This window comes from Balaenoptera acutorostrata, chromosome 6, assembly GCF_949987535.1.
Source record: "Balaenoptera acutorostrata chromosome 6, mBalAcu1.1, whole genome shotgun sequence".
In the NCBI taxonomy this organism is placed as follows: Eukaryota; Metazoa; Chordata; class Mammalia; order Artiodactyla; family Balaenopteridae; genus Balaenoptera; species Balaenoptera acutorostrata.
Window position 1 is genome coordinate 32,949,960 of NC_080069.1, and position 22,683 is coordinate 32,972,642.

Below are 22,683 nucleotides of genomic sequence, written 5' to 3' on the forward strand. Positions count from 1 at the left end.
TATATAAATTGGAAAGGAAGAAATAAAACTGTTTTTGGAGATGACATGATCATCTATGTAGGAAATCTCACAGAATCAACAAAAAACTTTGAGAACTAATAAGCAATTATAGCAAGGTTGCAGGATACATTTTTCACATATACAAATTAATTGCTTCCCTGTACACCAGCAATTTACAACTGGGTTTTGAAATTAAAAAACACAATATCATTTACATTAACACCCAAAAATGAAATACTTAGGTATAAGTTGAAGAAAATATGTGTAATATCTATATGAGGAAAAACTACAAACCTGTGATGAAAGAAATCCAATAATTTAAATAAATGGAGAGATACTACATGTTCATGTATAGGATGATCAAAATTGTTAAGATGTCAGTTCTTCCCAACTTGATCTACAGATTTAATTAATCCCAATCAAAATCCCAAGTGATCTTGTGGATATTGACAAACTGATTCTAAAGTTTGTAAAAACCCAGAATGGCTGACACAGTATTGAAGGGAGAGAACAAAGTTGGAGGATTAACATTACCCAAAATCAAGACTTACTATAAAGTTAACAGTAATCAAGACAGTGTGGTATGGGCAAAAGAATAGACAAATAGATCAATGGAACTGAATAGAAAGCCCAGAAATAGACCAAGACAAATACAGTCAACTGATTTTGAGAAAAGAACAGAGGCAATATGATGAACAAAGATAGTCTTTTCAACAAACAATGTTGGAATAACTAGACATCCACATGCAAAAAAAAAAAAAAAAGTGAATTTAGAAACAAACCTTACACCTTTCACGAACATTAAGTGAAAATAGAGCACAGACCTAAATATAAAACACAAAGCTATAAAACTTCTGGAAGATAGCATGGAAGAAAATCTTCCAACTCTACAGCACTCTGGAAAAGGCAAAATTATGGAGACACTAAAAAGATTAGGGGTTGCCAGGAATTCGGGACAAGAGAGGAATGATGAACAGGTAGATTACAAGAATTTTTAGGGCAGTGAAACTATTATGTATGAGATTGTAATGGTCAATACATGTCATTATACATTTATCCAAACCTATAGAACGTACAACACAAATAGTGAACTCTAATGTAAAACTTAATTAACAACAATATATCAGTATTGGTTCATCAATTGTAAAACTGTACCACTAATGCAAGATGTTAATAATTGGGGAAAAGGGAATGGGGCGTTGGCAGGAGAATAGAATAAATGGAATCTCTATATCTGCTTAATATTTCTGTAAACCTAACACTGCTCAAAAAAAAGTTTCTAATTAAAGAAATAGTGGCAGAGAGAGTTGTAGCTTTGTAGCAAAGTGCTGATTCATGAAGGTTTTAGAGATTTAACAAAAATGCAGTAAGTGATTGCTTAGGGCTAGGAGGCTTGTGGGGATAGTAGGGTGATAGGTATGGGATTTCTTCTTGAGGTGACAAAAATGTTTTAAAATTAACCGTCGTGATCACTGCACATATCTGTGAGTATACTAAAAACGATTGAATTTTACACTCTAAATGGATGAGTTATAATCATATGTGAATTATATCTTAATAAATCTGGCTAAAAAATTAAATGGCCTAGATCTGTGTTATTAAATTAAATAAACAGCACTTAATAGTTTTTCTATAGCTGAAGTGTATGCTGTAAGGTTCTAACATATGACTTCTTCCCAGGAAGTCAATAATGTTTAAAAGTATAAAATTTCAGAGTTAATATCAATGTTTTACAGATTTCAATGACAAGAGAATCACAGATGCAAGGGCCAAGAACCATTAAAATAGTTTCCTTCCAGATCACAGACTAATGAATAAGATTTCCAAATGTCAATATTGATGACATGGAAAAGTATACACTATTAATTTGGAGTGAAGCTGTCAGCATTTATTTTTGAATGAAAACGATTACAAAACCCTCTTCCCCAAACACACACATACAAATGCCGAAGAGTGCATCCTCCTTCGTGAAGCTACCAACTCAGCAGCCTTCAATGAAGGGCATACAAAAGATGGAGCGCACTACAAATATCCATTGTTGCCACCACCTCAATAACAGAGGAGTGGCTTTATCATCGGAAGTAATCGAAAGAAAGAAAGAACAGATGGACGTCTGGTTTATGGGGACTCACACAGTAAGCGTCACCCGAGGTGGAGGGCTTGCCACGAATAGAAATTAGGTGTTAGAAAGAGGGAACATGAGCGCAACAGAGAGGAAGACGGTTTGGAGAAGGGATGCTCAATTATTTTATTCGGTTGTTTTATTTTGTGATATATGTCTGACAAACTGATTGCACAGAATCGCATTCTCTTACTGAGTGAAACTAATTAGTGTAATTATTTTAAATTGAGGCTATCATAAAAAAGCTGAAGAACTCGGGGGCTTCCCTGCTGGCACAGTGGTTGACACTCTGCCTGCTAATGCAGGGAACATGGGTTCGAGCCCTGGTCTGGGAAGATCCCACATGCCGCGGAGCAACTAGGCCCGTGAGCCACAATTACTGAGCCTGCGCGTCTGGAGCCTGTGCTCCGCAACAAGAGAGGCCGCGATGGTGAGAGGCCCGCGCACCGCGATGAAGAGTGGCCCCGGCTCGCCGCAACTCGAGTAAGCCCTCGCACAGAAACGAAGAACCAACACAGCCAAAAATTAATTAATTAATTAATTAATTAAAAAAAAAAAAGAAAACCCCAAACATGATAAATATCAATACAAAGAAAACCAAGCCTGGGCACATCATACTCAGATTACTGATGAGTAAAGATAAGGAGAAAATCTTTAAAATATCCAGAAAATAAAAGACACAACACATACAGAGGAACAAATATAAAAAAAAAAAAAAAAAGCTGAAGAACTAAAACCAAAAAAAATGATTTCTTTTGATTCTTTTAAAATATCCTATGAAAAGCTAGCTTTTAATAGGGACTTTAGATCGCTGTTATTTGGGGTATTTTGTACACTCTCTTCTATAGTTTCTAATTCACCTCTGTTTCATCAAGTGAAAAATCACATTTCATTGTACTTGTGCTCCATTTGTTCTCCATATAACATCTTCCCACCCTTGTTTTAGTATTATCTAAGATCTTGGGAGATTTCAATCAAAAACACGTGGATGATTTTGGACTCTAAGCTTGGAGCATCCACCAATTATGTTTGAATTCACGAGACTGAAATAGCTATTGGCAATAGTGTAACCAAGAGAGGAGATCCCTTCTTACACCTCACACATGTACATTTCACATGAGTGCCTTTACTGTAGCTTTATGACAAAGATGTTTAACCACCTGGCAATTAAAAAAAAAAAACAAACACTTTGGTGCTCTAAATTCTTGTCATATTCTTCAAACTTATTGTCCTAAAAATATTTGTATAAACAACTGAATTTCAAAGGCATATTTTTAAAAGCTTTCTTATTATATATGCATATAGATCAACTTCTTAAACACTGTAAGCTGTAAGATGGAAGAACTTCTGCATCTAAGTGCATGCTTCTTTTCTTAGACATATTTGCACAATCATTGCAGGCTAAAATTGATGGTGCTCCTGAATGCAAGTTCCCTATAAGGTAAAATTCAGTTTCCTGTACTTCATTCCTATAATCTATAAATATTGAAATGAGGTAACTAGAAGGTAAGTTCATTTAAAAATTTAACTAAATTATTTTTGTAGCACATTGAATATTGTTTATTAGCATATATATTTTAAGGCACTGACTTACATAGGAATGATTCCCAGGGTGAAAACATGTATGTGATGTTTTAGAGAATAAAACAAAATTATTTTTATAACATATGTATATATATAAATGCATATATTAGCCAATATCCATTTGTAAACCTTTATTCTATTCAAACTTAATACTCCACTTCCAAAAAGATATGTCCATGTAAAGTTGACAAAGTTCACCTCTTAAAATATGTCTATGTTTAAAAGAAATAAAGGTGCACTATACACCAAATTCTGTTATTTAAATTTGTATTTCATATATAAATTGGACTACACTGCATTATGTAATACTCCATAGGTACTGAATAAGTAATAAAAACTAAAAATAGTATTTATCTAGATGATATGATTGACCAGAAGGTATGTCCTGGATTATTATAAATATTTCAAGAGGAGGAGGATTATCTATAAAACCTTTTTCATCTGAAGTCCTGGGTCTTATGATATAGATAGAACTTTATCTAAACATGTAGAGTTTCCTGATTTCCTTTGAAGAAATCAGTAAGAAACTCTTTGAAAAGAAGAAAAAAACAAAACAAAACAACAAAAGCAAGGGGCAAGTTAAAACAGTTTATGTTGCTCTTTGTTTTACTAGATCTTATTTAATTTAAAATCAATTTGAAATCTCTAGTAATATGTAATGTTTACTTAAGTAGAAGCAATTAGACAAATAGTGTTTTCAGTACAGATGTACCCAGCCACTCTGATAATTCATTTTAAAGACACCTTAAGATAATAGGCTGAGATTTCCAAATAGATTTAGTTACAGGAGGGCTGGCTAACAAAGTCACTTCTAAAAGTTTGTGCCCTGATATTACAAACACCAATGTAAAATATTGCCTATTATCTTTAGATCTCAATTTTGCATTAAGTTCTGGATGTATAACTGTAAAAAGCAACTTTATAATTCAGTGGTATTTGGGGGCAAACTTAATAATATTTTTTCCAGAAAAAAATATAATGGAAGCAAAAAATCTCTATTCAATTGGAATTTTTAAATTTTAGTCACAAAATTAATAGAGGCACATAGTTTAAAAAATCAAATAGCACTAAAATGTTTACTTTGAAAATTAGCTTTTCACAGAAGCTGTGGAACTTGGGCAAGTCATTTACCTGTCTGTGCTTCAGTTTCCTCATCTGTAAAATGGGCATAATAATATGTCAGATTCACAGAGGTGCTGTGAGGATTAAATGAATTAACGCATGTGAAAGACTTGGTACAATGCCTGGCCATAGCAGGATCTTTATAGATTCAACTATTATTATTACTGTTCCCACCCTCAGAAGTAATCGTCTCGATTCCCATAAACAGTCTCTGTCTCTTTCAGAACAGAATTTTTCCTCCTACTCTCAATTAAATGTAAATCTGTTTGAGGGGAAGCACAGGATATGCATTCATATTTAGTTGAAGTTAAAATTTCAAAATTTGGAACACATCTACCTGATTCCTTTTTCTCATCCTTCTTGATAGAATATGGAATGTTTGTTTTCCTGTTTATCTAATCCAAAATATTCAAAACACTTTCAAGGTCTGTAGAGAACAGACTTGTGGTTGCCATGTGGGGGGGTGGGGGGAAGTACTGGGAGTTTGGGATTAGCAGATGCAAACTAGTATATATAGGATGGATAAACAACAAAGTGCTACCATATAGCACAGGGAACTATATTCAGTATCCTGTGATAAATTGTAATGGAAAAGAATATGAGAAAGAATGCATATATATATATATATATATATATATATATGTATATATATATACATATACGCATATATATGTGTATATATATATATACACACATATATATGTGTGTGTATATATATATATATATATATATATATATATATATATAACTGGATTACTGTGCTGTATAGCAGAAATTAACACAACATTGTAAAGTCAACTATACTTCAAGAAAATAAATTAAAACAAAAAACTCTTTCAGGGTCTGAATAATAATCATCTTTCAGAATTGAGCCTGAATTTACATCTGGACTTACACATATATCTTTCTATCTTAAAATATATTTTATAGAGGTAAGTCATTGTCTCAGTTTTTGTCATTACTTATAAGCTTATGTTTTGATAGAGTTTATATGGAAATACCATGTGGCATAACAGCCTATTTCACACCCTAGGAGGTGGGAAGGGTATAAGGACTCATTATCATCGACCCAGATTCTCATCTGATTCAACTAATTGGCATTTCAGTCTCACAAGCAACATTTGAAATTTTTATTGCAAGGAACTAATGGGATGAAGAACAACACAAGTAATCAAATCAAATAAAGGCATCTGCTGGAGTGGGACCCCAGGGCCCCATCCCACAGCTTTTTATGGAGAATTTTGTTTCCATGGAAAGGCCAGAATTCCCTAGGGGTGGAGTTTCATGATCAGAAAGTAAAAAAAACCTCTATGTATTATTAATATCAACACACAAAATAATACAACTGCATTACACATTTCTCAATTTAGAATAAGGATAGCATGTACGAACATGTTTTGGGAAGGTTACTGAAATTCTCTAAATCACTTTGATATCCTTAAGTTTCTTAAGGCATTTATCAAAACTCCACAAGAACAGAACTCTTCGTTGTTGCTTGAGTCAATAAAAATCTGACTCAACTTCTATTTTAGGTCACAGATTTTTAATGGAGTAAACCAGGATTTCCTTCGTAATGAAACTACAAGGCCTGCACTATACTGCAATTCAGTAAACTCTGAATTATAAATGCTAAAATTCCTTTTGACAGTAAGGAGTAGCATAATTCTTTGTTGGGAGCAACATTATTGGACAATTTTTCTTAAGAAACGGAGAATTGATTAAAGCATCTTATGGGCTCACAGAATCAATAAGAGGCTGAAGGACTGGGCTTGGGAAATAAGTAGAAACCAAATACCCCTGGATCAAGGGTGGGAGTGGGTGAGGGGGCAGGACCATATTTGCCTTTCGGTTGGACCCTGCTGCCCCCTTTATTTTTGCCTGTTCAGGACCAACCAAGAGCTAACAATCCTCTTATTTTTAGTTTTTTTTGAGGAACCTCCCCTACTTCTGGGTATATAGTTAATGGAATTGAAATCAGGATCTCATTAAGATTTCTGCACTCCTACATTCACTGCAACAATATTATTCACAATAGCCAAGATGTGGAAGCAACCTAAATGTCCATCAACAGACGAATGGATAAAAGATATGTGAGATATATATAATGGACTATTATTCAGTGTTAAAAAAGAAGGAAATCCTGCCATTTGTGACAACATGAATGAATGTGGAAAAATTATGCTAAGTGAAATAAGTCAGACACAGAAGGACAAATACTACATGATACCACTTACGTGAGGAATCTAAAATCGTCAAATCACAGAAGCACAGAGTAGAATGGTGGTTGGCAGGGGCTGAGGGGAGGGGGAAAAGAGAAGGTGTTAGTTAAAGGGAACAAAGTTCCAGTTATGCAAGATGAATAAGTCCTAGAGATCTTCTGTACAGAATAGTGCCTCTGGTTAGTAACACTGTACGTGCTCTTAAAAATTTGCTAAGGGAAAAAAAAAAAAAATTTGCTAAGGGGATAGATCTTACGTTGTGTTCTTATCCCAAAATAATAAGAAGAAGAAGGAGAAGAAAAAGGGTGGAAGAAAAGAACAACAACCTGCTTAACACAAGAGTGCAGGTCACAGCCCCACTCTCATCTGCAGGTGAAGTGGTTTCCACAGTAGCAGGAAACACACTGCCTCTCAATAGGAAATCACATCTGGGTTAATTCCGCAGAGTCAGGGGCGGGTGGGTGCTGGACAGTCGAAAAATAACAAGCACAGTTTCCCAAATTTACATCTATTCATGTACATGAAACAGGCTGGGACCTGGGAGCCTTTGCTGCAGTGCTGCAGTGCTTGCACCTGGACAAATGTCTCTTAGAGCAACAAAATGCAAAGAAACTATAAGGGACTAAAAATAACTGCGTGCATGCACAGTTGGGGCAAATTCTGGACAAAAGATACAGAAAGACCAAAAAAGCCCAACTGCCACTTCTGAAGAGCTAGAAGCAAAAACGGGGTTCGGGAGCAAAGGCTGGGTTCTGCGCATGCCCCCTGCACTCAGCACCACCAAAGGGGTGGGCAGACCACCTAAGTCACCCCTCCGGCCCAACCCTGGGACACACCACTACCTCCCCCCATATAAGGAACCAGCTGCCCCCACCCCCACACCCAGGAAGCGAGCAAGGGAACCTGTTGCTTGTTCTCGCTCCCCCTGCTGCAGCAGGGGTCCCAATAAAGCTTTGCCTGAATTACTTGTCTGGTCTCTGATCAATTTCTATTGATTAAGGAGGCCAAGGACCCTGGTCAGTAACATACACACTTCAAATTCCAGAAATTGTAAGTCTTGCTGAACACAATTCTCTTTCAGATAAGGAAGGGTACCACCCACTCACCAAAGGCAGAAAACCTCAAGTCTCTGCATCCAGCCCCAATCCTAGGGTCTCTGGATGTTGTCTAATCCTCCTCTCAGATGGTCACAGGCACATCTACATCATCAGAAACCCACAGAGTAATGGTGAATGTAACCATCACTATAGTGGTCTATATAAAATGGTCTGACAAGGGAAAGGGATGGGGGAGGAAAATGAGTTATGGAGCATGGAAGGAAACATGTGTAGGCATGTGCTTCTGCATCATTCGTGATACTGTGACGTCCCTCAGCCACTCTGCTCCATGGTCACCTTGTTCTCAGCCAGCACTAGGCTCATTGGTGTCTTCACTTGGTGACATGATCCAGACCTTCATTTCTGAAGGAACTGAGACCTTCACAGCCCAGCCAATGTGGTGTTGTTGCCTCTTGAATTTTCATAAGATATAGATGTAGGGAGGCAGGACACAAGATCCCTTTGATCATCAGAAAGGATTTCTCCCACCCATCTCGTAACACTTTTTTCCCAGCTTGCCTAGTGATCAGCAGAGCCCAGGATGCCAGGGGCAGCATCAGCTTTAATTCAGGGAGCCACTGTTGTGCCAGCTGGTGGACGCATCCCTCCTATGGGTCAGACCATCTCTAAGTAATCTGAGTCGCCACTTAGTGACAGGAAGAAAAGGGTTTGTAAGCAGGTCATTAAATGGTTCACAAGTGAAAGTGGAAGTGGTCACTAGTTCAGAAGAATAGTCAGGTCCTATAAAACAACGTGTCATAGAAATGGTCAAGATGTATATATACACACTACTACATATAAAATAGATAACCAATAAGAACTTACAGTATAGCACAGGGAACTCTACTCAATACTCTGTAATAACCTGTATGGGAATAGAATCTAAAAAAGAGTGAATACATGTATATGTATGACTGATTCACTTTGCTGTACAGCAGAAAGTAACAGAACGTTGTAAATCAATTATACTCCAATAAAAATTAATTAACAAAAATAAATGATACCAATCAAAAAAAAGAAAAAAGAAAGATGTGACCCAGAGTACTGCTTCTGCCACTGAAGAGCTCTAGCTCAGCTGCCCTGGACCCATCCATATAGCTGGACAGGCCCTTGCTTCTGCCTGCTGTGGTGCCCCCCTCCCCCAAGAACTCCACAACTGCAATCACAACAATAAAATCCGACTGCTTCTTAATCTTTTCCCCACTTGTTCCTGACTCTCAGTCTTGGGTTGCAGGATCCCAGTGGCCGAGCCCAAGGTTCAGGCCCTCACACTGGCTGCCAGGGACACCAAGAAGGGGAATCTGCTCCCTTCATTCATTGTCATTCTGAATGAGTTGATACACCTAATTGTTGTATTTTCATGTCTTCCCTCTGGGAAAGCTGTCAAGGAACAGCCTATTGTAAACAAACTCTATTTAGAGTATAATTGAAGAACCAAATTAAAAAAAGAATCCTAAGCTTCAGTTAAATAAATAAATAATAAACACATACATACATATGTACATACATCAAAAGAAGAAGAGAACGTAACAGTTTATCCTCCAATTGACACATGAATACATTCCTTACTCTCAGCAGGTTCATAGAAGCAAACAGGGACCCCTGAGAGACTCAGGCCCTGTGCTCTCATTTTCCTTTTTAGTGTTGATGAAACAGCCTCCAAAGTGCTCACATGGTTAATTCTTGGCAGAACTAGAGTGAAGATGCCACACTAAATATTGAGCTTCCTGGGAACACCATCCAAGCCTTACACATCCACCGCAAGTCACACGGTGCCTGTCACATAGTAAGCCCCAAATATTTTTTACTAAATGACCGAGTCCACACACTTTCCAATATATTAAGCTTTATGTACCTCCATTAATAAGCATTTCACAGTTAAGGATTGAATTTTAGACTTCCATTCCCCTCATCTCCTTAATTCCATGCTAACTGAAAGATAGCACCTTGAGAACACAGGAATTCTAGACATTCTGGTGATTCAAGTCATGTTGCAAAAGCAGAATTGTTGCAGGTTTTTTTCCTTCCTCAAATAATACTTGGCACAGAAAAAGCATACGGATGCAGCACATTGCATTTTCCCCTGCCAGCAGCTCGCTCATGGAGCATCTACTCATGAAAACACAATTTTTAAAATTTATTTATTTATTTTATTGAAGTATAGTTGATTTACAATGTTGTGTTAGTTTTAGGTGTACAGCAAAGTGATTCAGTTATACATACATATATATATATATGCACATATACATATATATGTTCTTTTGCAGATTTTTTCCCATATAAGTTATTACAAAATATTGAGTGTTTTCCCTGTGCTGTACAGCAGGTCCTTATGAAAACATTTTAATACCCAGATAGATAAGCACTTACAGGTATTACAAGGATACCATTCAAAATAGGGAACAGTAAGTGACTCCTTCACATTAGGTCAGGCAGAGTTTTCTCATTTACTTTTTAAGTGGTTTTTATTGATTTTGTTTTGTTTTGTTCTGTTTTATTTTGCCTAAGAACTAGTGGGACAGAATCATTGAATGCGTAAGCTGAAAGGACTCTGGACCAGTGCTCTAATGGAACAGATGAAGAGAACTCACCCAGAGACCAAGGACCTGGCCAGCACTCCTATCCCAGGGCTTTATCACCACCACACATGGTCTCGGGGGCCACGTTCATTGAATGCCTACCACTTGGTCTGTATCATATTTGATTTTACAGAGAAATAACAGTCACCTTTTCCTCCCTATTGCAGAAGGTATTCTTGTGACTTTGATAGTGAGAATGCATTTAAAAAACATTTTTAAAGCACATCTTTCCAAATGCGAATATGAATATGTGGATGTTTTTGGTCTTGTACATTCAATAATATGAAACTACAGTGACTGAAAGAGTATAACTAAAGTAGGAAAGAACACTCTCTTTTCTCCCTAAAAATGTGTCAGAATCATTGCGCTTATAAAAGCCTGGAATCACAAAAGTCATTGATGAAAAATATGATTGGGATAGCTCCAATTAGATACTTTCTAAAATCGTTTTCTTTCCTCTTTCTCAAGTATTTTAAGCTACAGAGAAGCTCCTTAACTGTAATAGGGTTCATTGAAGACTGACTCTTCAGAGCTGAGCAGAGCCCAGGCTGCCCTCAAGCGCATGTGTGGGAGAGATGCTCTCAGTTCAAGGCAGGCTCTCTGTGCCCTGAAATCTGGCTAAAGCTGCACAGTGCTACGAAGACAACTTGTGAGGAAAGAGCAGGGAGTGTGCAGGAAAGCAACAGAGCCTGGCTCTCAGGGAAGATCACGGTACAGGGGCCAAATAGTCTGGGTTGGGCCTGGTCCCCAGTCCCCAGCAAACTTGGAAACACCACGAAATCACTTTAGAGTCTCTCAAACAATATGTCACTGTGAAGTCTTTCAATTCTATACCAGCTCTGTAATTCTTTATTTTCATCGCTTAATCCAGGGGTCCCCAACCCACTGTGCGAGGCCTGTTAGGAACCAGGGGGCACAGCAGGAGGTGAACAGTGGGTGAGAGAGAGAGAGAGAAGCTTCATCCGTTGCTCCACACTGCTTGCATTACCACCTGAATCACGCCCGCCACTGTAGCTCACATTACTGCCTAAACCATCCCCCCTGCTTCTGTGGAAAAAACTGTCTTCCACGAAACTGGTCCCTGGTGCCAAAAAGTTGGGGACCGCTGGAATCGGTTTGCCACAATTTACCATGTAACCTCTTGTAATTCTCATTAGGTTTCAGCAGCTTTGGACTTGTCACTTACCTTGACATCGGAGCTCTACAAAATTGTCTAAATTAATGAAAAATTCCATAGAGCATGATATCACGTATCTTAAGAGACTGCCTTTCTGTTAATGTTATTCATTGGTTACTAGACTTATCTACCTGTGGTTAACCTATCTCAAAAGTTAGCAAATATTATTCAGCAGAAACGAATGTTTCTAATACAGTGTGTCAAAAATTACATTAAATTTTCCCCAAGATATAGTCCCTAATACAATTTTTGCTTCTCTTATTATGTTACAAATGATAAAATGACTGCCTGAAAATTGAAGTTGTCTTGAAGAGTTTAGCACCCTCAAAAAAACACTTCTATATAGACTTTTTCTTATTTGAACATATTACTTTTTTTAATGATTTCTTCTGAAATAATTATAAACTGACAGGAAGTTGCAAAAATAGGACAGTAAAGCCCCAAGTAATCTTCATCCGGTTTTCCTAATTGCTTACATTTTATGTAACAATAGGATACTATCAAAGCTGGGAAATTGACATTGCTACAAGGTATATGTGTGCCACATTATCACATGTGTTGCCACCACCAAGATCAAGATACATAACTGTTCCATCACCACAAAGACCTCCCTCCTGTTACCCTGATATATAGTCACACTTACCTTCCTCCCACCCTGGCCCCCATGCACCATCCCTAAAACTTGGCAACCACTTGTCTGTCTCCTTCTTTGTCATCTTGAGAATGCTCTATAAATGTATTCATATAATATGTGGCCTTCAAACACCAACCTCAAATGTTGGCTTTTTTCACCCAGCATGTTTTTTGAGATCCATCCAAGTACTTGCGTGTATCAGTAGTTAATCCTTTTTACTGTTAAGTAGTGTTTCATAGTATTAATGTACCACGGTTTGTTTAACCATTTACTTATTCTAGAACATTTTTTTTTTTTCATTCTTTTGCTTTACCTGGTGCTCTGAGCCTTAAGGATGGAGATATTCTAGTTCACTAGCCTTGAGAAAAAACCAAGTCACTGCGTTCTAACAGGAGGCTAATGACAAGTCACTGTCACTTATCTCTTAAAGTGCTTATCTCTTCCATGTAAATGATTTGTAGCAGGCTGATTTAAACATTTTCTGCAGGGCCCACAGCATCTAACACAAGGTCTTGCAACTAATGGGCACCAATAAACACCTAATTCATAAACATTAAGGAAAACAACACTTGTCATAGACGCCAAATGTCAGCTCTTCACAGGTGCTGAAATAGCAGCAAATTCAAGATCTAGCCGTTTATTATAAAAATGTGCTGTCTTGGTAGACTAACTTTTCATTTGTGTGTGAACACGTCCCCCTAATCATTTAAACGATTTTTTCATAGCCCAGAAGAAACATTTCTTAAACTTCACATCTATTTTTGGCTGTCAAATGACAGAAGACCTTTGGTGTCCCTGGAAGCACACAAACATCTCTCCAAATTACTGCTGTTATTGAAATGTGCTCCAATTACCAAAATATCTGGGTTCCCACGGAGAAGTACAGCAAGCATTCAGTGTACACACACATACATACCACAGATAAAGCAGTTATATTAATTCAGGTTAGAGTCAAACGCCCACAAACACGGAATCTGGCCAACAGCCTGTAACCACCATCAATAAAGGGATTCCATAAAAAGAATGCACAACTCTGATACCTCATTTAAAATCGCCTTCAGTCACTGCCTAGGCGCACCCCCTGGGTACCATGGCAGCCAGCTCAGTGCTAGAGGTGTGTGTATATTTATTTATTTTACTCAAATAGAACTTTTGAATTTTTGATTTATGTGGAGTGTGGAAACAATAGAGCGTGATTCTGACACATTCCCAATTGTCCATTAATTAAAGTCTTGAAGGGTTGGGACTACTGTTTTACATGTAATCTGTTCCCCCACCACCTAAATCCTCAATGACTAATGTAACCCAAAAAATCCACTTAGCTTTTCTGAAACTATAAATCCAAGAAACATCAATACCTGCTGAAAAATCAAACAGAAACATTGTATTTTGCATGCTTTCCCATCCTTGTCCCTGAATAGAAGTTCCTAAAACTGAAACCCAGATACTGCTATCTTGGGAGGTCAGGTTTAGACTGTGTATGTTCTCCAAAACAGGGCCTGGTCCAAGTACATCTGAGATTCTTCCTGAAGCAGCAGAGAACGTAAGCACAAGCAAAAAGGAGGGGCTGAGATGCACAATAACTCTTTATTAATTATCTTAGAGATGGGCTGAGAAAAATCCCCAGAGTACTAATGTATTTTTCTCTTCTGTCCTCGAGGCTGAGCTAGAAGTTTCACTGTCCTGACTATACAGCTCTGGTTTCATGAGCGACTGAATTCCAAAATGTAGGCCAGAGATAGATTCTAAGATACACACCCAAGAGAGAGTTTTGGGGGCGAGGCATCAACCTGAAAGAGTAAAGCCCCTCAAGCAAGCCAAACCACAGCAGAGACCCAGACTCAGGCACCTCTGCCTCAGAGGGTGCCCTCCCTGGGTTTCATACGCACTCATTTCTACTTTTTGCTGGGGGAGGGGAAGGGACACTCCACTGTCCTGCTTATCTCCAGGATCCCTCTGCACCCCACCCACTCTGGCCGAACATGCCCCAGGCCCACAGACCACAGCACTGCACCCGGCACCATCCAATCAAACACATCAGCTGCACACCCCGGTCTCTTCCAGGAGGAGCCCCCATTCCTTCTCAGAATCCTGAGTATTCCTCACCCCCTTCAGCTCACCTACAGCAAGTGGCTGCCCCTTCTGAACCAAATCCCACTCTTCCCCATCCATAGGCTCCAGAGTCAACAGACCTTGCCTTCTGCATCACCTGCTAGCATCCCTTCCTAGACACACCCGACCTCCCAAGAGTGGACCCACACACCTTCCTCACACGCTCCAAGCCCGCACAGCCTCGGAGCCCGCACACCCTCCAAGCCCCTCTTCCGGGTCCCGCGCCTGGCCCGGCCTACGCGGCCTACAATGGGCGCCGCACAGGCCCGCGCCCCTCAGGAATGCGCGCCCGGCCGCACTACTCACCCGAGCGGCGGCGGCGGCGGCGGGGCCCCGGGACCGGCTCCCAGAGCGGCGCGGCGCGGTGCGGCCCATGCGCTCAGCGGCGACGCGGCAGGCGGGACTGGGCGGGGGCGCGGCCCCGGGCGGCCCCCATCGCAGCGGCGGCGCGGCGGCCCGGAGGCGAGCGCGGGGCAGGCCGCGGGGGCGCCGCCGAGGCCGGCCGCCCACTCCCACCGGCCTGCTCCGCGGGGACGCGGCTCCGGCCCGACTCCGGCCGGTCCGGCGGCGGCGGCGGCGGCGGCGGCGGCGGCGGCGGCGGCGGCCGCGATCGCTTCCCCGAGCCGGGACCTAAAACATTTTTATTGTTTCTAGTTTGGGACTATTACAAACAAAGCTGCTAGAAACAATCATGTAGAGATATTTGCATGGACATAAAATTTAATTTCTCTGGGATGAACGTATATGATACTTTTGAACATTTTTGGAAAACCAGTGTATATAATTATGTTGTTCTGTTGCTTCGTATGTCACTGAAAGAAAAGGATGAACTTGGTGATTTGAACTCCCAGCTCAAGTGCCACATAAATGACCATGTGCCCTGAAGGAGACCACTGTCTCCTGTAGCTACAGGGCTGGAAATCAAGCACAGAACCTCATCGTGCAACTGGTTGAATTACAATGCAAGTTGAACTCCCAGTTTTGAAGGGCATCTACTGTTGAATCAATGTGAGGGCATTGATTGGGAAAGAACTGGATCTTATAAGTTGGGATGGGGACCCGTGGGAAGATCCTGATGAAGCTGGGGATATTGAACCCCTAAACTGTGATGAATCCTTTATCACCAGTGGTATTGGCCTCCCCAGCCCCAGCAGAGATGGCTTCCTCAACCCCAGTGGAAGCGGCCTCTCTACATACAGGGTATCAGCCTTTCCATCTCCTTCTGAGAGGATTAACCCTGCATTGCCTGAGGAAAGGGTCATAGCCTCCCCTGACGCAATTGTCATGTAACATAATTATTAGTCTCCTCAGGACCCACCCCTACCACCCCACCTTACTTCTGGACCTTTAACTAGACTCAAGCTCAGCAGGTCCCTAAAGGTGGGATACAATCTGTGACTCATGAGGAAGTGCATTACATTCCAAAATAATGACTTCCATTTTCTAAGTTACACAGACAAAACCTTGGGAAATGTGTGGGAATAAGTACTAAAGGGGTGGGAAAATGGAAGAAGGAATTCCTTATAAGGTTGAATGAGGCTGAATGTATGGGCTCACTAAATAGGGCTTCTGCATTTACTGTTGCAGCTTGAGGAATTAGAAAGGGCTCTAGCAGTTTTGTTGGTTGGTTGGCTGAAACATAGGCCAAAAGGTGGCCCCCCATGAGTACTGGAAATGCTGGACTTGCCTCAGTTTAAGCTAGAGAAGAACTTCAGAGGCTTAGGGATAGAGGAATGTTAGAGTAGATTTGTCACTTAAAACCTGCTCACCTGACTGGGGGGTTCCAGAAGTTTTACCTTCCATCAATACTGTGAGGAATAAATCTATGAGAGGATCCCCAATATCCTTTGTGGACAAAGAATGTCACCTGCCATACCAGTAAACAAAGGATCTTGCAGCCACCAAGCCACCAGCCACTGCAGCCACCCCTGATAGTGCACCCTGAGGGGATTTAAGATGTAGAAAAACAGGATACTGGCCCTAGATAGTTTAGGTGCATATCAAAGGAATAATTTTATTAAGCCCAGATTCTTACATCTTCCCATACATAGAAAAGTGTTAAAATCGTTAACTTGAGATGTCTGGTTTTCCTTTAATTAGCAGGAAAGTTTTGATGTTTGATTACTTGGGTTTTTTTTGGCAAAACTCCTATATATTCTGTTTCTCTTTGGAACTGTCCCCAGAGCTATCTGAGAGGCTGTATCCCAGGCTTAAGTCCTCAGTTATGTTCCAAATGCAACATAATTTTCAACTTTTAAGTTGCGCATTTTTTTTCAGTTGACACCTTGAATACTCTATGGTTGCTTTCTCTGTAGATCAGACCTCACAGTGGGAAATGCAGTCACTGCATTGGGAAACCTAAATGCAAAGAGGGTAATTGAATCCTGAGGTGGTAGGGGCCAAGTGACAATATTCAACCACTGAAGGCAAAGTGGACATGGTTACCTTAATGTACAGCAGAGTCAAAGCAGCAATCAGAATAGTCTGACTCATGCTGACTTATGGTGTTGATTAATTGATCATGGTGTTCCTAGAAGTGAAATAGATAGGAAGCCTACTAAATTTGTACTTATCTGTATAAGCAGAAAAGTTCTAGGTCAAGTGAATAAAAGTCGAACCTAAATCATAAAAACAGAGAGTCACATCCCTTCAATACATTCCTAGACATGAGCCAGTTTATGGATCCCGAACCCCTGGAATGAAGGAGAGGCTGGGCCCCATTGAGGAAGGACCCCAGTGCACTCTGAAAGTTTATACTGTCAATTCTTGCCCCAGCCTTCCCCAGAATGATGTTTGGCATTTTACCAGAGTAACTGTGCATTGGGGAAAAGGAAATTATTAGACCGTTTGGGGAACAACGGACTCTGGCTTTGAAATGATACTAATTCCAAGAGACCTAAAACATTGCAGGGGCCCAAAAGTCAGCATAGAGCTTATGGAAGTCAAGCGACTAATGGAGTTTTAGCTCAGTTCTGTCTCACCATGGGCCCAATGGTTCTCCAAACCAATCATGTGGTTATTTCTCCAGTTCTGGAATGTATACTTGGTATAGACATATTTAGCAGCTGGCAGATTCTCCACATTTGTTCCCTGACCTGTGGAGGGAGGGTTATTATGATGGGAAAGACGAAGTAAAAGCCAGGAGAACTGCCTCTACCTAGGAAAACAATAAATAAAATTTAATACCACATTCATGGAGGGACTGCAGAGTTTACGGCCAGCATCAAGGACTTGAAGGAGGCAGGGGTGGTGATTCCTACAACATCCTATCTGGCCTGTGCAGAAGAGAGATGGATCTTGAGAATGACGGTAGATTATCATAATCTTAACCAGGTGGTGACTCCAATTGTAGCTGTTGTTGCAGATGTGGTTTCATTGCTTGAGAAAGTTAACACTCACCCTGGTAAATGGTATGTACGTATATGGATTTGGTCTGGAAAATGCCTTTTTATCCATCCCTGTCCATTAGGCCCACCAGAAGCAGATTGCTTTCAGCTGGCAAGGCCAGTAATACACCTTCACTGTCCTACCTCATGAGTATATCAACTTTCCAGCCTGATGCCATTATTTAGTTTGCTAGAAAATACACCTGACTCTCCCTTCCATAAGATATCACACTGGTCTATTACACTGCTGACACTATGCTGGTTGGATCTAGTGAACAAGCAGTAGCAACTACTCTAGATTTGTTGGTAAGGTATTTATGTGTCAGAGGACAGAAAATAGATAAGACAAAATGCCATGGCCTCCTACATCAGTGAGATTTCTAGGGGCCCAGTGGTATGAGCCATGTCAAGATATCCCTTCTAAGGTGAAGGATAAGTTGTCGTCTCTGACACCTCCTACAACCAAAGCACAGGCACAGCTCTTAGTGATTTCTTTGGGTTTTGGAGGCAACATATTCCTCATCTGGATGTGTTACTCCAGACTTTTTAATGAAGTGACTCCAAAAGCTGCTAGTTTAGGATGGAACCCAGAACAAGAGAAGGCTGTGTAACAGGTCCAGGCTGCAGTGCAAGCTGCTTTGCCACTTGGGCCATAAGATCCAGAAGACACAATGGTGTTGACATGTCTGTGGCAAATTAGGATGCTGTCTGGAGCCTTTTGAAGGCCCTCATAGGTGAGTCAAAGCACAGGCCTTAAGAACTGTGGAGCAAGGCCCTTCCATCATTTTGGTAACTAGTCTCCTTTTGAGAAACAAGAGGTCTGCTACTGAACTTTGTAGAGACTGAACACTTAACCTTGGGCCATCAAGTTACCATGTGACCTGAGCTGCCCATCATGAACTAAGTGGTATCTTAACCACCAAGCCATAACAGAGGACATGCACAGCAGCACTCCATCGTCAAATGGATATGGTATATATGTGATCAGGCCAGAGCAGGTCTTGAAGGCACAAGTAAGTTTCATGAAGAAGTAGCTCAAAGGCCCACAGTCCTCACTTCTGCTACACTACCTTTTCTCTCCCAGCCTGCACCTATGACGTCAAGGGGACTTCCCTACTATTAATTGACGGAGGGAGACTCAGGCAGGCCTGGTTTACAAATGGTTCTGCACAATATGCAGGCACTACCCAAAAGTGGATAGCTACTGCCCTCAGCCCCTCTCTGAGACATCTCTGAAGGACAGTGGTGAAGAGAAATCCTCCCAGTGGGCAGAACTTGAGGCCATGCACCTGGCTGAGGGAGAAACACTTGGAAGGAGAAATGGTCAGACACGCTGGGTGGTCAGGAATTGAAAAAAGCATGACTGGAAAGTTGGTCATAAAGAAAATTGGGGAAGAGGTATGTGAACAGATTTCTCTGAGTAGTTGAAAAACATGAAGATATTTGTGTCTCATGTGAATGCTCATCATCAAAGGGTGATCTCAGCAGAGGAGGATTTTAATTCTCAAGTAGATAGGATGACCTGTTCCGTGGAGACCAGTCAGCCTCTTTCCCCAGCCACCCCTGTCATTGCCCAATGGGCTCATCAACAAAGTGGCCATGGTGACAGGGACGCAGGTTACGCATGGGCTCAGCAATATCGACTTCCACTCATCAAGGCTGACCTGGCTACAGCCACTACTGAATTCCCAATCAAAAAGAATCAACCAGCAGCAGAGACCAACAGTGGGCCCTCAATATGGTGTTATTCCCCGGGTGATCAGCCAGCTAGTCAGTGGCAGACTGATGACACTGGACAGCTTTCATTGTGCAAGGGGCAGTATTTTGTTCTTATTGGAATAGACATTTGCTCTGGGTACAGATTTGCCTTTCCTGCATACGTCACTTCTGCGTAACTACCATCCATGATCTTACAGAATGACTTATCATTGTCATGGGATTCTACAAGCATTGCTCAAGATCAAGGAATACATTTCACAGCAGATGAAGTGAGGCAATGGGCCCTTGGAATTCACTAGTCTTACCTGAAGCAGCAGGCTTGATAGAATGGTGGAATGGCCTTCTGAAGACTCAGTTACAGGGCTGGCTATGTGACAATACCTCTGCTTGTCCCAGGGCAAGGTTCTCCAGAGGGTTGTAGATGCTCTGAATTGGAGTCCAATATATGGTCCTCTTTCTTCCATAGCCAGGATTCTCGGGTCCAGGAATTTGAAGGGACAAAAATGAGAATAGTTATTTTCAACTCTTCAGTATTATCCCTAGTGACCCACTATCAAATTTTTGCTTTTTGTTCCTGTGACCTTATGCTCTGCTGGTCTTAGTTCCAAAGGGGAAAATGCTTCTACCAGGAGACACAGCAATGATTCCAAAGAACTGGGAGTTAAGACTAACACCCAGCTACCTTGGGCTCCTCATGCCTCTGAATCAACAGACAAAGAAGGAAAGTAAAGTGTTTGTTGATACAAGGATACTACTTGCGGACTACTGTTCCCCACGGAAGTAAGGAAAAGTGTATCTGGATATAGTAGATCGCTTAAGGCATCCCTTAGTATTACCATGTTCTTTGTAGCTACTTTATTTTTATTTATTTATTTATTTTTGGCTGTGTTGGGTCTTCGGTTCGTGCGAGGGCTTTCTCTAGTTGCGGCAAGTGGGGGCCACTCTTCATCGCGGTGCGGGGACCGCTCTTCATCGCGGTGCGCGGGCCTTTCACTATCGCGGCCCCTCCCGTTGCGGGGCACAGGCTCCAGACGCGCAGGCTCAGCAGTTGTGGCTCACGGGCCCAGCTGCTCCGTGGCATGTGGGATCTTCCCAGACCAGGGCTCGAACCCGTGTCCCCTGCATTGGCAGGCAGATTCTCAACCACTGCGCCACCAGGGAAGCCCTACCATGTTCTTTGATTAAGCTCAGTGGAAAACTACAACCACCCAGTCTAGGCAGGGCTACTAATGACCCAGACTATTCAAGAAGGAAGGATTTGGTCACCCACCAGGGAAGAACCACGATCTGCTGAGGTGCTTGCTGAAGATAGAAAGAATACAGAATGGGTAGAAGAAAGTAGTTACAAAGACCAGCTATAACTGATCACTTACAGAAACGAGGACTGTAATTGTCATGAGTACACCATTTTTTTTTGCTATGAATATATTTGTGTTAAGTGTGTATTTGTTTTTTCTCTCTCATATTCCCTTATTATGTAACATGAGTTGTATTGATTTTATATCATAATATGTAAGTACTCTTAATTTTACATTATAGTACTTTAAGTTATATCACAAGGATTTATTTACCTCCTCTTCTGGGGATAGGATTAGTGTATTTTGATTGGACTCAGAATTGTTGTATCATATTAAGTGGAATTAAGACCTTGTTATTGTCTTATTTGGGGATTAAGTAAGATTTGAGGAGATGCAGATGGGTGTCATGTTGACACAGGGTCGACTTGTGATGATTAGTTTCATGTGTCAACTTAACTGGCTATGGGGGACCCAGATTAACAATTATTTCTGGGTATATTTTGTGAGGGAATTTCCAGGTGAAATTAGCATTGAAATTGGTGGACTCAGTAAAGTTGATTGCCCCCCCCCCCAATGTGGGTGGACATCATCCAGTCTGTTGAGGGCTTGAATAGAACAAGAGCTGGGGGAAGGAAGAATTTGCCCCTTTTTCCTGCCTCATGGTGTGAGGTGAGATATTTCATCTTCTCCTGACCTCAGACTGGAATTTATATCACCACCTCCCCTGGTTCTCAGGCCATTGGACTAGGATTGAATTATATCACTAGCTTTCTGGGGTCTCCAGCTTACAGATGGCAGACTGTGGGATTTCTCAGCTTCCATTATCATAAGAGCTAATTCCCTGTTACAAACACATGCATGTATTCCATAGGTTCTGCTTCTTTGGAGAATTCTGACTAATACAACATGTATCCACCACTGTAATATCACACAGAATACTTTTACTGACCTAAGAATCCCCTGTGTTCCACCTATTCAACCTACTCTTCCCTTCCTCCTCCCAAACCCCCAACAACCACTGATCTTTTTACGGTCTCCATAGCTTTGCCTTCTAAAATATCATATAGTTAAGAATTATACAGTACGTAGCCCTTTCAGATTGGTTTATTTCACCTAGTAATATGCATTTAAGTTCCTCCATGTCTTTTCATGGGTAGTTTATTTCCTTTTATTGCTGAATAATATTCCATTGTATGAATGTGGAACAGGTTTTTGTTTGTTTGTTTGTTTGTTTTTAATCCATCCATCTATGGAAGGGCACCTTGGTTGCCTCTAATTTTTGGCAATTATGAACAAAGCTGCCACAATCATTCATGTGCAGGCTTTTGTATGGACGTAAATTTTCAGCTCTTTGGGGTATATACCAAAGAGCTTGATTGCTGCATTTTATGGTAAATGTATATTTACTCTCTTATTAAACTGCCAAACTGTCTTCCAAAGAGTCTGTACCATTTTGCATTCCCTACAGCAATCATGAGAGTTCCTATTGCTCTGCATCCTCACCAGCATTTGGTGTTGTCAGTGTTCTGAATTTTTGTCCTCTTCATAGCTGCATAGTGGTTTCTCATTGTTGTTTTAATTTGCAGTTCTCCAAACACATAAGGTGTTGAGCATCTTTTCATATGCCTATTTGA

The 22,683-nt window shown here is 40.8% G+C and overlaps 1 protein-coding gene across 1 annotated transcript in view; it reads right to left on the bottom strand.

The window, feature by feature from the left end:
- Nucleotides 1-22,683, bottom strand: part of LOC130708315 (V-type proton ATPase subunit B-like) — a 186,505-nt gene that overhangs the window by 141,613 nt on the left and 22,209 nt on the right. The window contains exons 3-4 of the mRNA XM_057547637.1: nucleotides 20,057-20,225; nucleotides 14,953-15,276 (exon numbers count right to left, since the gene is read on the bottom strand). Coding sequence (XP_057403620.1) covers nucleotides 14,953-15,276; nucleotides 20,057-20,215 — 483 coding nt within the window. The 5' untranslated portion in view covers nucleotides 20,216-20,225. The remainder of the gene's footprint in view (nucleotides 1-14,952; nucleotides 15,277-20,056; nucleotides 20,226-22,683) is intronic.